This window comes from Lampris incognitus, chromosome 1, assembly GCF_029633865.1.
Source record: "Lampris incognitus isolate fLamInc1 chromosome 1, fLamInc1.hap2, whole genome shotgun sequence".
NCBI classification, from domain to species: domain Eukaryota; kingdom Metazoa; phylum Chordata; class Actinopteri; order Lampriformes; family Lampridae; genus Lampris; species Lampris incognitus.
Window position 1 is genome coordinate 127,306,259 of NC_079211.1, and position 17,116 is coordinate 127,323,374.

The following is a 17,116-nucleotide window of genomic DNA, read 5'->3' on the forward strand; positions in this document are numbered from 1 at the left end:
AACTATTAAAACTGCAAACAGCAAGTTACCAAAGAATATATTTATAAGCTAAAAGGACAACTAAGTCAAAACAGCTAAGCAACAAGAAATATTTAAGGGCACACTAGGTAAAAAACAGCTACAGCTAAAATAAGACAGCTACAATAAGATCCCACTAGGAACCAGCAGCGGATCTATAGAGAAAAGGACTAATACTCAAGCAGCTGGAATAAGACTAATGGCAACTTGTTAAGCAAGAAAGATGATACTTTAGATGAGCCAGCAATTCAGAATCACTCCAGAAGTTAAAATGCACACTGGCTAAGATCCCTCAAGAGACACGTGCCAACCTAGTTAGGAACTACCATAAGAGGTTGTTGTCAGTTGTGAGTCAGAAAGGTTAGACTGTTGACTATTAATTCTCTCAGTTGTGAGTCAGAAAGGTTAGACTGTTGACTATTAATTCTCTCTCTCTCGCGCGTGCGCGAGAGAGAGAGATAATATTAGTGTTGTTTATTGTAGGTGTTGGTGGCATGTTTTGAGGCCTTCAGCACAGGGGTTGGTGGCTCCCATTTGAAGCACTGTGGTTCCAGGCCAGCCATTTTAACTGCCATGATGGATGACAGAGTTCCATCAAGTGCCAAGCTGTTCCTTGTTTTGGTCTTGTTTAGACCAACCATGGAGAAAACCCTCTCAGCGTCTGCATTTGAATGAGGGAGCACTAAAACTAATGCAGCTATCTTGGAAAGCCTCCCAAACTGGCTCAAACCGGTCACCTTTGAAAAAAGGAACCAAGGGCCTCTATTACTCAAATGCTTTGCTTTGCTTTTATTATTTCAATTAATTATGTCTATGTCATGTGGTGCCAAATATTTCTTACCTTGCTCTTTGTTGAGGACATACTTCCCCCAAAACTCCTCAACATTAAAGGTGGTGGGATCTTGGGGCATGGGGATATCCATGAGTTGGTACTCCAGGAACTCCTCACTCACCTTGTCCTGTTCCTGTGGCCCATGGAAAGGAAGTAGTTCCTGAAATCTAAAAAGAGCACCATGTGTAAATAACTGATTAAGGATTTGTTTTGTGACCATGATCAAAATTACACTTAACAAAGTATTCAATATGTTGAAATTCTGTGCTGCTCAGAATGCTGCTGACAGGATTTTCAGAATAAAATGATGCCTGATAGTCAAACAAATCAGTTGGACAAACTGTGACTAGTTTAGCTTATAAATAATACTCATGTCTTACTACAATACAAGTAGCAGCCGTTAGTGTCACATATACTATAATAACTCTGCTCTTGAGCCACTAATGGAAAAGGAAGGGTTGGCGTTAAATAGTAAATAATTCTCACACTAATTTCAAAGATTAATATTTGGATTAATTACAGAACATTCTCAGTTAATCATGTGTAAACAGTTACTGACACTTTTGTTCTTCTTTAAAAAGGATCAGATGTCTTCATTTGCTTTTGAGAGGAATTTTCACCAACATTAAAGTTGTTTAATTGTCAACATGTCTGAGCAACAATCGCAAATTAGCTAACATCACCTAACGCCAGAAATTAATATAATATCAATATCTTAGTTTAATTTCAGGGGAAGTCGTTTTAAATTCTGTGACGTTTGAAATGTTTAAACTTTAAATACTGACCGCTGCAGATTCTCCACCTCACAGACTCCTCTGCACCTGTTGCTAGGTAACACGTAGCAGTGTCTTGCCATTAACATCGCTGATAAAGCAGCTGGCTTGCTTGAGATCAATAAAAAATATAATATATAACGGTTCAGCAACACGCAAACCTACCACAGAAAACCGGAAATTTTTATGAATTTATAACCCGCCCCAACCCCAGGACATGTCTGGGAAAAAGAGGCCGTTTGGTCACCCTAAGCTAGCTAGGCTAGTTCACACACTCTGGTTAAACCAACTGCCTGGACACAATATTCATAGAGAGTAAAAAGAGACAATATTCCCCAGCAATGGTAATCAAATGATGAGATAACTTACTGTACACATAGGATATGGTCTTCTCCCACGTCGTTGTCGTCCTACTTCGGATTTGTGACTAAATTAGTAGATAGCTGTCCTCTTCTGTCAAGTTGTTGTAGCGGGAATATCGAAATCTTACCTGGATACAGCTATGCTATTATTTGATTGGCTGTTCGGCAGCTATATTCTTTAATTAGATTGGCTGGTGCGTGGCAGGCCCTTCTCAACGCTATGGGGAATCCACTTGATTCCTACCTGTTCCACTGTTATAAAAAATAGCGGCGCAACTTGGTGGGCATTACCCTGGTTCTCTGCGTGAGAAATACGAGATGTGGCGTGTGAGCGTGTGAACGAGTTGAAATGCGTGTGTCTCACGCCCAATGCGTGAGACTTGAGAGCCCTGCAGTGGTGCAGCCTAAATTCAGATGCTGCTGATCAACTCAAGAAGTATTTAAGCAGTACCTTTGGAGTTGTTAGGGGGCGGTAGAACATCGGGGTGTAGATGTGTGCACAAGATGGAACATCTCGTAAACTCGTAACAATGTTCCAATTGTTACGAGTTGAGTTTGTTCATTTATTTGTCAATTTAAAGCTCAATTGTTGCGAGTTGAGTTTTGTTCATTTATTTGTTAGTTCAAGCTCAATTATTGGGAGTTGAGTTTGTTCAGTTCGTATGTAGCTACACCCTGAAATGAATAATTGTATCATATAGAAACAGTCGTGAGTCTGCCTCCTACATTTTAGCCACTCAGGCCAGGCTTCCTCACAGGGGCGTCCAGGTAGTGTAGCGGGCTATTCGTTGCCTACCAACACGGGAATCGCCAGTTTGAATCCCCGTGTTACCTCCGGCTTGGTTGGGCATCCCTACAGACACATTTGGCCATGTCTGCGGGTGGGAAGCCAGATGTGGGTATGTGTCCTGGTCGCTGCACTAGCGCCTCCTCTGGTCGGTCAGGGCCCCTGTTCAGGGGGGAGGGGGAACTGGGGGGAATAGCGTGATCCTCCCGCATGCTATATCCCCCTGGCAGAACTCCTCACTGTCAGTTGATAAGAAGCGGCTGGCGACTCCACATGTATCAGAGGAGGTTTGTGGTAGTCTGCAGCCCTCCCTGGATTGGCAGAGGAGGTGGAGCAGAGATCAGGCCAGCTCGGAGGAGTGGGATAATTGGCCAGATAAAATTGGAGAGAAAAGGGGGGGGGGATTTCAGGTAGGCCAAAGTGGGTTATGTTGGCCTACACTTTATTTCTTTCACTCTTCTGTTCCTGTATAATATCTCTCCCATCCTGTCCGACTACTGCGTATATGTCCAATTTGTTCTGCTGTCTTGTAGGGACAAATTTTGTCTTGCTAGTAGACAAGCATTGACTTGAGGTGGATTTTATATTGAAATGAATAGGCGCACTCTCCTTGACTTTTGCGTTAGCTGGTGCCAGTGTGCAGTGTCAGTTAGACAGCAGTGTTGACATTATTTGACCAACACACGACCTTTTCTTTACCGCACATCTGACTACCTGCGACACTTTCAAGGGTCACAAAATGCTAACTTACCTATCAAGGCCATGGTAATTTCAGGGCTGTTAGCATTTTGTGGCTCTCAATCAAATCACTTTTTAAAGTTGTGCATTTGTCTTACAGCATAAACACAGATAGTATGTCAATGACAAAACCTGTTCTTACACAGTGTTGAAAAATAAGTGATCAAAGATAGAATCGAAGGTGACAAAGTTTTTTTTTTAAAACATTATGGGCAATGAGAGAAACCTGTCTTTACTAAGACGAAGTGGAAGTACGTTGGACATGTTTGTGAAAAGGTAGTATTATGGTGAGGCGTCCGGGTAGCGTGGTGGTTTATTCCTTTGACCAACATGGGGATCACCAGTTCGAATCCCTGTGTTATCTCCGGCTTGGTTGGGCGTTCCTACACACACAATTGCTGTATCTGCAGGTGGGAAGCCGGATGTGGTTGTTTGTCCTGGTTGCTGCACTAGCACCTCCTCTGGTTGGTTGGGCCCCTGTTCAGGGGGGAGGGGGAACTGGGGGGAATAGCGTGATCCTCCCACGTGCTATGTCCACCTGGTGAGACTCCTCACCGTCAGGTGAAAAGAAGTGGCTGGCAAATCGACATGTATTGGAGGAAGCATATGGTAGTCTGCAGCCCTCCCTGGATTGGCAGAGGGGGTGGAGCAGCAACTGGGACGGCTTGGAAGAGTGGGGTAATTGTCTGGATACAATTGGCTAGATACAGTTGGGGAGAAAAAAAGGGGGGAAATCCAAAAGAAAAAAGGCGGTATTATGGTTGACTACAAAAATGTCTTAGAGTGAAAAGGGTAAAAGGGCGCAATTCCGAATGAAAAAAAAAATGAGATCAAGAAAACTGAAAATGGGGTAAAATATTAAAACAGATTTCGGAAAAGATGACACAGATTTCATAGGGCCATAGTCTGGTTTTGTCACCATCTGATCCCCTCTTTGTCTATAGGGGATGTGGACAACCCCCCGTCCCCGGAGCCTGAGCTCTTGGAAGGGCAGGGCAGTTTCAAACTGGATGGCTGGTGGTTGAAGCTGCGCCAGTTTCACGGTCTTATCGTGAAACGCTTCCACTGTGCCAAGAGGAACACTAAAGGCCTTTTCTCTCAGATCCTCCTGCCAGCCTTCTTCGTCTGCGTGGCCATGACCGTGGCTCTCTCTGTACCTGAGATTGGTAAGACTGTAGATGACTGCAGTTGGTTTTATTTTCATTTTATGGACTTTATTGATTGATTATTGATTGTGTACATGCTAGGGTTAAATGATATCGGGGGGAAAAAATCAACAATATTTTTTTTTTGTGGGGGGGGGGTATGAAGCTTTTAACTGTCAAAGGTCCATTTGTAAAGGATGAATTATTCCAGCTATGATTAGGGTGATTTTAGTGGGGAAACGAGATGAATTCCCTAGAAGTCATTACGTTAGAAAAAAATGTATTATTTTTCAGATGCGCTAGAATATTTATCTTCAAGAGCAGTCATAAAAAGTGGGCCTAGCTAAATTGTGTGTTTTTGTTGTTTTTTTTCCCAGCAGTAAGCATTTAAGCTTAACATGACTGGTGGGTCCAGTATGTCAAACAATGCAACCTATGCACAGTAACTATTGTGCATGTGTATACTGTATTATTGATTCTGAAGCAATATATTGTGCAGCCTTAGTACTTAACGTAAATGTTTCATCTTTTCAAGATGCTTATAGGTTCTATTTCATTTTGTAGCATTTGTAGTAAATTCTGGCCTTGTATCTTCTACAAATCACTGTTTTAGCAGCAGTGCCAAACAGATGCTTTTAGGAAGTTATGTTTGTGGCTCTTGTATGACTTGAGTTCACATTGCTAAGTGTCAATCATTTGGCCTGCTCATGCACGGTGCTCTGAACTTTAAACACATGTTTAATGCTCAGTGTTGTTGAGAAGATGAACGGTATATGAACAGATAAATGGCGACCTGGTAGATGCCATTTCACATTTTTCTTCTGTTTTGCAGGAGACTTGCCACCCCTGATCTTGTCTCCATCTCAGTATCATAACTACACCCAACCAAGAGGCAACTTCATCCCCTATGCTAATGAGGACAGAGCCCAGTACAGGTCAGCTATGTAAAGAAAGCTTTTCTTTTAAACATTCACAGTTTCACATGATAAGCCATTACATTTACAGCCTCTGTTATTAAAAAGAGTAAATATATGAAGACACTCGTTCCAAAATCATATATCAACTATTTTAATAAACATTGACACATAATTTTATAGTATGTGATACGGTGGAAACTGCTTATAGTGAGCCCATCCATCCAGACTGATATGATCACTAAGTTGTTTTTTTCCCCTTGGATCTAATTGAGATGTGTACACTTATTAAATGAATATAATTTAATGAAACAAACAACTTGTTTTACAGGATTTAATTGGTTAAAAGACAGTGGCCTACTGTTGGCTAATGTATTTTCACAAAATTTCAGCTGCCTTAAACAGAAATTTAAAAGTGTAGTATAAGTTACAGTAAAATCGCTTAGCATTTTCTAAAATATATTTTTAATAATAGAAGGCTGAGGCCTTAAAATGAATGTAAGCCTATGTCACGTCAGGCTACTAGTGATTTCAGAGGCAGATATGGTGTGACAGTGGCGCCGCTCAATCTGCGATGCCGAAAGTCGGCACGCCCCAGTCCCCACCTTTGCCTGCCGCCCGGCCTGCATTGCACCCTAAACCAATGCTCATCCCTGTATGTGATGGGTCCACGGGGTGGTGGCTCCATGTTATTTTTTCAGGTTGGGCCCAACTGGGCCCCATGGGCCAAGGCCCGGCCACTAGACACTCACCGGCGAGCTCCCTTCACAGGTCTGGGTCCAGGAGGGGGCTCCTGTTTCGCTTTTCCGGACAAGGTGCTGTAATTTTGCTGTCGTAAATTCATTGGGTTTTTTGGGAAGATTGACAGACACGGGAGGTTGACAGGTGGATTGGTGCAGCATCAGCAGTAATGCGGACGTTGTACCGGACTGTTGTGGTGAAGAGGGAGCTGAGCCGGAAGGCAAAGCTCTCAATTAACCAGTCAATCTTTATTCCAACCCTCACTTATAGTCATGAGCTTTGGGTAGTGACCGAAAGGGTAAGATTGTGGATATAAGCGGCTGAAATGAGTTTCCTCTGTAGGGTGTCTGGGCTCAGCCTTAGAGATAGGGGGAGGAGCTCGGACATCCGGAGGGAGCTCGGAGTAGAGCCGCTGCTCCTTCACGTCAAAAGGAGCCAGTTGAGGTGGTTCGGGCATCTGATTAGGATGCCTCCTGGGCACCTTCCTTTGGAGGTTTACCGGACATGGCTAACTGGGAGGAGACCCTGGGGTAGACCCAGAACTCATTGGAGGGACTACATGTCCAATCTGGCCTGGGAACGCCTTGGGATCCCCCAGGAGGAGCTGGAGGGCGTTGCTGAGGAGATGGACGTCTGAAGTACCCTACTTAGCTTGCTGCCACCGCGACCCTACCCCGGAGAAGCGGCTGAAGATGAATGAATGAATGAATGAATGGATGGATGAATGAATGAATGAATGAATGAATGAATGAATGAATGAATGAATGGCGCTGCTCATTGTCATGGTAGTAAGCAAAACAAACATTTTAACATTTGAATTTCTGAATGACCCAAAATGGTAACTTTGTTTGATCACAATAACTGGATTATTTAAACAGCATTAGTATAAGAATGACTCTGTCTGGGCAACTTTTGATCATTATAAGCAATTTCTTATGTAGCATAAAACTAAGCCAATAAACGCCTCTTACTTTACATTTGGTAGGTAAAATGGTTGGTTAACAAAATAATAATACTTTTATAGGCTGTGTTGACTCTGTAGATCATCAATATCCAGAAATACTCGTTTTTTTTCTGTACTTTCCAAGATGTCCTTTATAGTATTTTGGACTTGGAATATAATCCATCATGTTGTGGACTGTCAATGTGCCTCACAGCTGCCATTTTACTCTTTCCATCTCAGGAGTAAACTGTCACCAGATGCCAACCCTCAGAAGATCGTCAACACGCTCCGTCTGCCGTCGGGAGTTGGCGCCACCTGCATCCTCAAAACACCCTTCAACAGCACTCTGGACCAACTGGCTCAGACCCTGAACCCCAGTGCAAACAACTCCAAGACACTGGCTGCCCGCTACTTTGACTCTATGTGTCTAGACTCTTTCACCCAGGGGGTACCGCTCTCCAACTTTGTGCCCCCTCCTCCCTCACCAGCGCCTTCTGATGACCCTGACCCTCGCTTCGAGGACGGACTGTGGAACTACACAGCTGCCCCCCCAACCACAATCCATGGTATGTCTGTCACTGTGAGCCTTAAATTGGTCAAGGAGGAAAGATCACTTCTGGCATTGAACGTTGATTCATATCCCCCTAAAGCATTAAATTGTAACCTGACCTTATTCACAACAGCATTAGTAAATGCTTTTAGGGTTTTATTTAGATCTGCTTGCTAGAGTTCCATGCCATTAAAGGGAAACAATCATGATTTTCAACACACACACACGGTGTGTGTATTTATATATATATATATATATATATATATATATATATATATATATATATATATATATATATATATATATATATATATATATATATATATATATATATAGGCGTTCAACGTTGATTCATATCCCTCTAATGCATTAAATTGTAACCTGACCTTATTCACAACAGCATTAGTAAATGCTTTTGGGTTTTATTTAGATCTGCTTGCTAGAGTTCCATGTCGTTAAAGGGGAAAAAAAATCATGATTTTCAACACACACACGTGATTTTCAACACACACGGTGTGTGTGTGTGTGTGTGTGTGTGTGTGTGTATATATATATATATATATATTGGGGATGTGAACGTGTACTACAATCTGTACACGTTTATACGGTGCAGTGTTTGCCGTTTAAACGTGTACACGTTTCAGGATTTCTGTGACTTTTGAAAGTATGTCGGTGCTATACCGCTAGAGGTCGCTGTAGCCTTATTATTCCATAGATTCACCGCTGTTAAGGTCGCAGATGTCGTATGGCACAACTAGGCTACACCATCTACAAAAGATAGAATATCTCTGGATGAGTATGCGTTAGAAACTTGCTGTTTTTTTCGGGGGGGGGGGGTTGGGAGCTTACCGCTTCCGCGAAGCCGTTTCGTTGCAATTAGATCCGGCTGAGAAGCTTTCTAATCCAAACTCCCACATGGGGTTTTGCAGATTACTAGCCGCCATCCCATGCTTCAATCGCGCTTGCACTTGTCACGCAGCAAAGAATAATGACGTTATCATGCATTATGTAAAAAACAAAACAAAGAAACAAAACAAAAACCTTTACGTTTATTGGTTAGGGATTTTTATTAAACGGTTATGGTTTTATTTCCGTTTAAACGTGTACACGTGTACACTGACACACCCCTAATATATATATACCGATCAGCCAAAACATTAAAATCACTGGCAGGTAAATGAATAATATTATCTCATTACAATGGCACCTGTCAAGGATGGGATATATTAGGGAACAAGCCAACAGTCATTTCTTGATGTTGCCACCGTACCCTTTAGCCAGTCATATGAAGTTTATGGGAGATTGCCGTCACATGTAGGGAGCAACCTGTACTTGCCTCTTGGCAGCCACCCTGACCAGTTTTCTTCATGTCTTCGCATCAATTTTGGAGGGACGTCCTGTTCTTGGTAATGTCAGTTATGCCATATTTTATCCATGATTCCTGGATCCATTCATGATCCATGAAGAGGATTGTCTTCACTTTGTTCCATGGTATATCCAATGCCTTGGAAATTCTTTTTGTATCCCTCTCCTGATCCACACCTTTTAACAATGAGATCCCGTTCATGCTCTGTAAGCACTTTGTGGACCATGGCTTCCAGGAACAGCTGAACTTTATTTGGGGTTAATGACAGTCACTTTAATTGATGGCAGGTGTACAGTGGTGCTTGAAAGTTTGTGAACCCTTTAGAGTTTTCTGTATTTCTGCATAAATATGACCTAAAACATCACCAGATTTTCACACAATTCCTAAAAGTAGATAAAGAGAACCTAATTAAGCAAATGAGACAAAAATATTATACTCAGTCATTTGTTCATTGAGGAAAATGATCCAATATTACATATCTGTAAGTGGCAAAAGTATATGAACCTTTGCTTTTAGTATCTGGTTGACACTGCCCCCCCCCATGCAGCAATAACTGCAACTAAACATTTCTGGTAACTGTTGATCAGTCCTGCACATCGGCTTGGAGGAATTTTAGCCCATTCCTCCATACAAAACAGCTTCAACTATGGGATGTTGGTGGGTTTCCTCACATGAACTGCTCGCCTCAGGTCCTTTCACAACATTTCGATTGGATTAAGGTCAGGATGTTGACTTGGCCATCCCAAAACATTAACTTTATTCTTCTTTAACCATTCTTTGGTAGAACGACTTGTGTGCTTAGGGTCGTTGTCTTGCTGCATGACCCACATTCTCTTGAGATTCAGTTCATGGACAGATGTCCTGACATTTTCCTTAAGAATTCACTAGTATAATTCAGAATTCATTGTTCCATCAATGATAGCAAGCCGTCCTGGCCCAGATGCAGCAAAACAAACCCAAACCATGATACTACCACCACCATGTTTCACAGATGGGATAAGGTTCTTATGCTGGAATGCAGTGTTTTCCTTTCTCTGAACATAACACTTCTCATTTAAACCAAAAAGTTCTATTTTGGTCTCATCTGCCCACAAAACATTTTTCCAGTAGCTGCCTTACTTGTCCACGTGATCTTTAGCAAACTGCAGACATGCAGCAATGTTTTTTTGGAGAGCAGTGGCTTTCTCCTTGCAGCCCTGCCATGCACACCATTGTTGTTCAGTGTTCTGATGGTGGGCTCATGAACATTAACATTAGCCAATGTGAGAGAGGCCTTTAGTTTCTTAGACGTTACCCAGAGTTTCTTTGTGACCTAGCCGACTATTACATGCCTTGCTCTTGGAGTGATCTTTGATGGACTCCTGGGGAGGGTAACAGTGGTCTTGAATGTCCTCTATTTGTACACAGTCTGTCTGACTGTGGATTGGTGGAGTCCAAATTCTTTAGAGATGGTTTTGTAACCTTTTCCAGCTTGGTGAGCATCAACAACTCTTTTTCTGAGGTCCTCAGAAAGCTCTTTTGTTCTTGCCATGATACATGTCCACAAACATGTGTTGTGAAGATCAGGCTTTGATAGATCCCTGTTCTTTAAATAAAACAGGGCGCCCACTCACACCTGATTGCCATCCCATTGATTGAAAACGCCTGACTGTAATTTCACCTTCAAATTAACTGCTAATCCTAGAGGTTCACATACTTGTACCACTCACAGATATGTAATATTGGATCATTTTCCTCAATAAATAAATGACCAAGTATGATATTTTTTCTCATTTGTTTAATTGGGTTCTCTTTATCTACTTTTAAGACTTGTGTGAAAGTCTGATTATGTTTTAGGTCATATTTATACAGAAATATAGAAAATTCTAAAGGGCTCGCAAGCTTTCAAGCACCACTGTAAATATTCATGGATTTTCCGCTGATCACACATTTCCGTGGCAGTTCAGACACACAGAAGACTGCTTAGTATTATGGCTGCTAATGGAGTGTTTTCTCTAAAAATACACTACCGTTCAAAAGTTTGGGATCACCCAAACAATTTCGTGTTTTCCATGAAAAGTCACACTTATTCACCACCATATGTTGTGAAATGAATAGAAAATAGAGTCAAGACATTGACAAGGTTAGAAATAATGATTTGTATTTGAAATAAGATTTTTTTTACATCAAACTTTGCTTTCGTCAAAGAATCCTCCATTTGCAGCAATTACAGCATTGCAGACCTTTGGCATTCTAGCTGTTAATTTGTTGAGGTAATCTGGAGAAATTGCACCCCACGCTTCCAGAAGCAGCTCCCACAAGTTGGATTGGTTGGATGGGCACTTCTTTGAGCAGATTGAGTTTCTGGAGCATCACATTTGTGGGGTCAATTAAACGTTCAAAATGGCCAGAAAAAGAGAACTTTCATCTGAAACTCGACAGTCTATTCTTGTTCTTAGAAATGAAGGCTATTCCATGCGAGAAATTGCTAAGAAATTGAAGATTTCCTACACCGGTGTGTACTACTCCCTTCAGAGGACAGCACAAACAGGCTCTAACAGGTACTATTTAATGAAGATGCCAGTTGGGGACCTGTGAGGCGTCTGTTTCTCAAACTAGAGACTCTAATGTACTTATCTTCTTGCTCAGTTGTGCAACGCGGCCTCCAACTTCTTTTTCTACTCTGGTTAGAGCCTGTTTGTGCTGTCCTCTGAAGGGAGTAGTACACACCGGTGTAGGAAATCTTCAATTTCTTAGCAATTTCTCGCATGGAATAGCCTTCATTTCTAAGAACAAGAATAGACTGTCGAGTTTCAGATGAAAGTTCTCTTTTTCTGGCCATTTTGAGCGTTTAATTGACCCCACAAATGTGATGCTCCAGAAACTCAATCTGCTCAAAGAAGTGCCCATCCAACCAATCCAACTTGTGGGAGCTGCTTCTGGAAGCGTGGGGTGCAATTTCTCCAGATTACCTCAACAAATTAACAGCTAGAATGCCAAAGGTCTGCAATGCTGTAATTGCTGCAAATGGAGGATTCTTTGACGAAAGCAAAGTTTGATGTAAAAAAAATCTTATTTCAAATACAAATCCTTATTTCTAACCTTGTCAATGTCTTGACTCTATTTTCTATTCATTTCACAACATATGGTGGTGAATAAGTGTGACTTTTCATGGAAAACACAAAATTGTTTGGGTGATCCCAAACTTTTGAACGGTAGTGTATATATTGAAATAAGTAAGTACATCTTATTTCGTATTGCACCTTTCACAGAACAAGGTCACAAAGTGCTTCACAAGAGTAAAATTGTTAAAAATAAGACCATAACAGTGAAAAAGAAACAAACAATACAACATAAGCAACAAAAGACCTTAAAAATATATGAATAAATAGGTCTTCAGCTGCTTTTTAAACGCATCAACAGAGACTGCAGATCTTATGTCGAAAGGTAGAGCATTCTATAGTGTTGGAGCCATAAATTCAAAGATAGGAGGATCCGTTGTTTTCAAATGAGAGCGAGTGACAACCAGTAAGCCCTGGTCACAAGACCTAAGAGACCTACTGGTGATAATGTGAACACAAATAGAAAACAACCAAGCAAAAAACTTTTCGGCTTGCATGGTCTAATAGTCTATAAACATGCTCTTTGTGCTGCTAGAACGGCTCATTTTTCTGACCTGATACAAAATAATAAAAATAACCCAAAATTTATTTTTGACACTGTCACTAAACTGACTTGTAAACCGCCCTGTATATGTAGCATCTCCCTTACTGCAACTGACTTCATATAATTCTTCACCACTAAAGTTGATGAAATCAGAAAAACAATATCCTCCTCATTCTCAATTCCCACCCAGGATGGGGTGACTATACCTGAACATTCTTCTTCTTGCAAGCTCACCCACTTTGAGATAATCTCCTATGAAACGCTCTCTAGACAAATATTTTCCTCCAGGCCACTACTTGCTTACTTGATCCCATTCCTTCTAAGTTTATTAAGGGCCTTTTTTCACTTCTCAGCCCACTCTTACTACAGATAATAAACAGCTCTCTGTTCATTGGCACTGTGCCTTCATCTTTTAAAACAGGGGTTTTCAGGCCACTCCTAAAGACGTCTTCATGGATATATACCAAGTCCAGTTGCACTCGATTCAATTCCTTTGGATAACCATGACCTGGATGAATGAGAACATTCACAGACATGTTGCTTAACAATTTGGGTCTGACACCCTTAAAATGGTGAGGGAATATGTAAGGATGGCTCAGAAGATTGCAGACTACAGAAACCACTTGCGATTCAGTCTGAGATGCAGACAACACAGGCTCATACCCACTAGCCTGCGCCTGTGTACCACAATGAAAGGACATAGAGCAGACAGAATCATAGAGAAGGCACAGAATCAACTCCTGAATGAAAGAGTGAGACAGGTCCATTTCACTATTGAACGCCTGAAGGAGAAATCTGACCAACTACTCCAGCAACTAACATCCCACTTGTCTGGTGCAGTCTTCGAGAGGATCATTGATTTCACCAAGAAAGCTCAACTATCTCAACTCCACAAAACCAAAGAAAGGCAGACAAGGAAGTTTCAAAACTTACAGCGACGAACCAACAACACTAGCCAAGTAGATATACTTACCTGGAGACAAAAGATAGAACATCCCACGCAAAACGGAACTCCGAACAGATGGATCAAGAATCTGTCGGACAAGGTACTTACCCAATCAGAGAAGGAGGTCTTAGCCAAAGGACTAAACTTTGCCATGACACCCAAACAACTACCTATAGTTGACCTCATCACAGCCACAGAATCAGCTATAAGGAAAACAATCTAACGGAAACCGAGGCGGAACAGCTTAGGTTAAAGGTATCAGCGGCTCTGTCCAATGCGAAACTCCCTCCTTCCAACCTAACCATGGAGGAAAGGAAAGCCGTGACAGCCCTGAGCATGGATGAAAACATCACTATCCTTCCAGCAGATAAGGGGAGATGCACGGTTATCCTCAACACAACAGACTACCACGACAAGATCACGTCATTACTCAGCGACACCGACACCTATGAACCTCTGAGACGCAATCCAACCAGTGGTTACAAGAGGAGAATAGAGTACTTACAGAAACTACAGAAAGGAGGAACCATTGATATCATACAATACCACCGTCTCTACCCACAAGATAACATTCCATGCATATATGGACTCCCTAAGATCCATAAAGATGGAACCCCCCTCAGGCCCATTGTCAGGAGCATAAACTCGGTCACGTACAACATTGCCAAACATATAGCCAACATCTTTACCCCTTTAGTGGGCTAAACACCTCGCCATATCCAAAACTCCATTGACTTTGTGAACAAGGTCCAAGGTGTAAAACTGGAACCGAATGAAACCATGGTATCCTACAACGTGACCTCGTTATTCACCTGCATCCCAACCATGGAGGCTTTGGAAACTGTGAGGCAACGTTTGCTACGGGACGACACCCTCCACGATAGGACCAACCTCAGCCCAGACCAGATTTGCCAACTACTGGACCTTGCCTGAACACTACATATTTCCAATTCAGGGGCCAGTTTTACAGACAGAAACACGGCTGTGCAATGGGCTCACCAGTATCTCCCATTGTGGCCAACTTATATATGGAAGAGGTAGAACACAGGGCCCTGAACTCCTTCAGAGGAGCACATCCGAGCCACTCGTTCAGATATGTGGACAACACATGGGTCAAAATCCAAACACAAGAGGTGCAAGCATTTACCAAACACATCAACTCAGTGGACAAGAACATTTAAGTTCACAAGGGAAGACGTAAAGAACAACAGTTTGCCCTTCTTGGACTGTGACATCTACATTGGGGAAGACAGGAGCCTCCACATTGGGGTTTACAGGAAACCTACACACACACACCAATCTACTTTTCGACTCACACCACCCTCTGGAACACAAACTGAGCGTCATCAGAACCTGCAACTCAGAGCTGACAATGTGCCCAGCAGCACTCAGACCCAACGGGAAGAACACAAACACCTGAAGGGAGCTTTAAAAACCTGCGGCTACCCCAGTTGGACCTTTGTGAAAACTGCAACACGTTCCAAAAGGACCAACCGGGTGAGCGATGAGGAGAAAAGGAACAGAAGGAATAACATAGTCATCCTGTATGTTTCTGGGTTCTCCGAGAAACTCAGGAGAATTTTTAACCAACACCGCATCCCGGTATACTTCAAACCCAGCATCACACTCTGACAAAGACTGGTTCATCCCAAAGACCATGTACCACACACCCAAAAAAGCAATCTGGTGTATGCTGTACAATGCAATGAGGATTGCACTGACCTATACATAGGAGAAACCAAACAACCACTACACAAACTGATGGCCCAACACAGAAGGCCAAACTCCTCAGGTCAAGACTCAGCAGTTTATCTACACCTAAAGGAGAAGACACACTCCTTCGAGGACAGCAAAGTACACATTTTGGACAGGGAAGATAGATGGCTTGAAAGAGGGGTGAAGGAAGCCATCTATGTGAAACTGGAAAAACCATCCCTCAACAGAGGAGGAGGTCTGCGACACCACCTATCTCCCACTTACAATGCCATCCTTTCATCTCTACCCAGGAGACTCAAGAAGCCTAGCCTCCAAGAACAACTGTCGGTCACTAACGGCTCCAACGACTCATGACCACTGAATGGAGCACCAACAAAGTCGAAACTAACACCCCCAACGACCGTCGCTGCTTAACATCGGCTCACAAATTTGCCATGCACACCAATAGCTCTGATAACGACGGGCGTGGCTTAACAGCGGAACACAAAAGAGCCACGCATATCAATACCTCTGATAACGACGAGCGTTGCTAAACATCGGAACACAAAGAGCCATGGACATCAATAGCTCTGATAACGACTCCAAAGAGGATAAATATCTGAGTTTCATCACCAGCCAGTCAGACTAGCTTGGTCTAGTCAGAAAGGCACGAACTGATGATGCCTCTTGGATGAGAGGCGAAACGTCTTCATGGATATATACCATGTCCAGTTGCACTCGATTCAATTCCTTTGGATAACCATGACCTGGATGAATGAGAACATTCACATACACTCCTAAAGAAGCATAACCTCCCCGATTTGATCAGCAACTACAGACGAATCACAAATCTGCCATTCTTTTCAAAACTCCTTGAAAAAGCAGTGGCTCAGCAACTCATAGATCACCTTTCATCCAGTAATCTGTCTGAACCTCATCAATCCGGCTTTAGAAAATTCCATAGCACAGAAACGGCTCAGACAAAAGTGGTAAATGATTTACGACTTACTTTGGGCTCTGACTCAGTTTCGATATTGGTGCTCCTAGACCTAAGTGCAGCATTGGACACGATTGATCACCACATTCTATTAGATCACCTAGAAGGTTGTATTGGACTCACTGACACTGCTCTCTTCTGGCTTAGATCATACTTATCAGATCACATTAAGGTCAGTTATGGTGTGCCACAGGGATTTGTGCTTGGTTACATTCTTTTCTCTATTTACATGTTGCCCCTTGGTTTATTAATAAATCCTTACAAACTAGGTTATGACTAGACTTGCTAGCCCGTTGGCTAACCGGTCAGACCCTTTAGTTGACTGGTTAGCGCAGTCGCCTGTTGTGCGGGTGACCCGGGTGCACGTCTCGGCTGCGGCGGCTTCCCGGTTGCCCCCCCGAATTCACTACAATGGTGTCAGACGTGGGATGGTGAGACCGTGAGGCCATCGGACGCGTGTGCGCCCAGAGGCGTGAAGGAGCTGGTATGCTGAAGCGCAGGGACGCACTTCCCGAAGGAGGGGGGTAATGTAATGACCACTGATGACTAGACGCGCTAGCCGGTTGGCTAACGGGTCGTACCCTTTCATTTATTTTCATTTACTTTTATTTAACCAGGTTAGTCCCATTGAGATTTAAATCTCTTTTACAAGAAAGACCTGGCC

General features: G+C 42.6%; 1 protein-coding gene across 1 annotated transcript in view; it reads left to right on the top strand.

Annotated features, from left to right (window-relative positions):
- The window catches only part of abca2 (ATP-binding cassette, sub-family A (ABC1), member 2), a 220,575-nt gene that overhangs the window by 163,370 nt on the left and 40,089 nt on the right, over window positions 1-17,116 (top strand). The window contains exons 28-30 of the mRNA XM_056296979.1: window positions 4,455-4,676; window positions 5,488-5,590; window positions 7,494-7,819. Of these exons, the coding sequence (XP_056152954.1) occupies window positions 4,455-4,676; window positions 5,488-5,590; window positions 7,494-7,819 (651 nt within the window). The remainder of the gene's footprint in view (window positions 1-4,454; window positions 4,677-5,487; window positions 5,591-7,493; window positions 7,820-17,116) is intronic.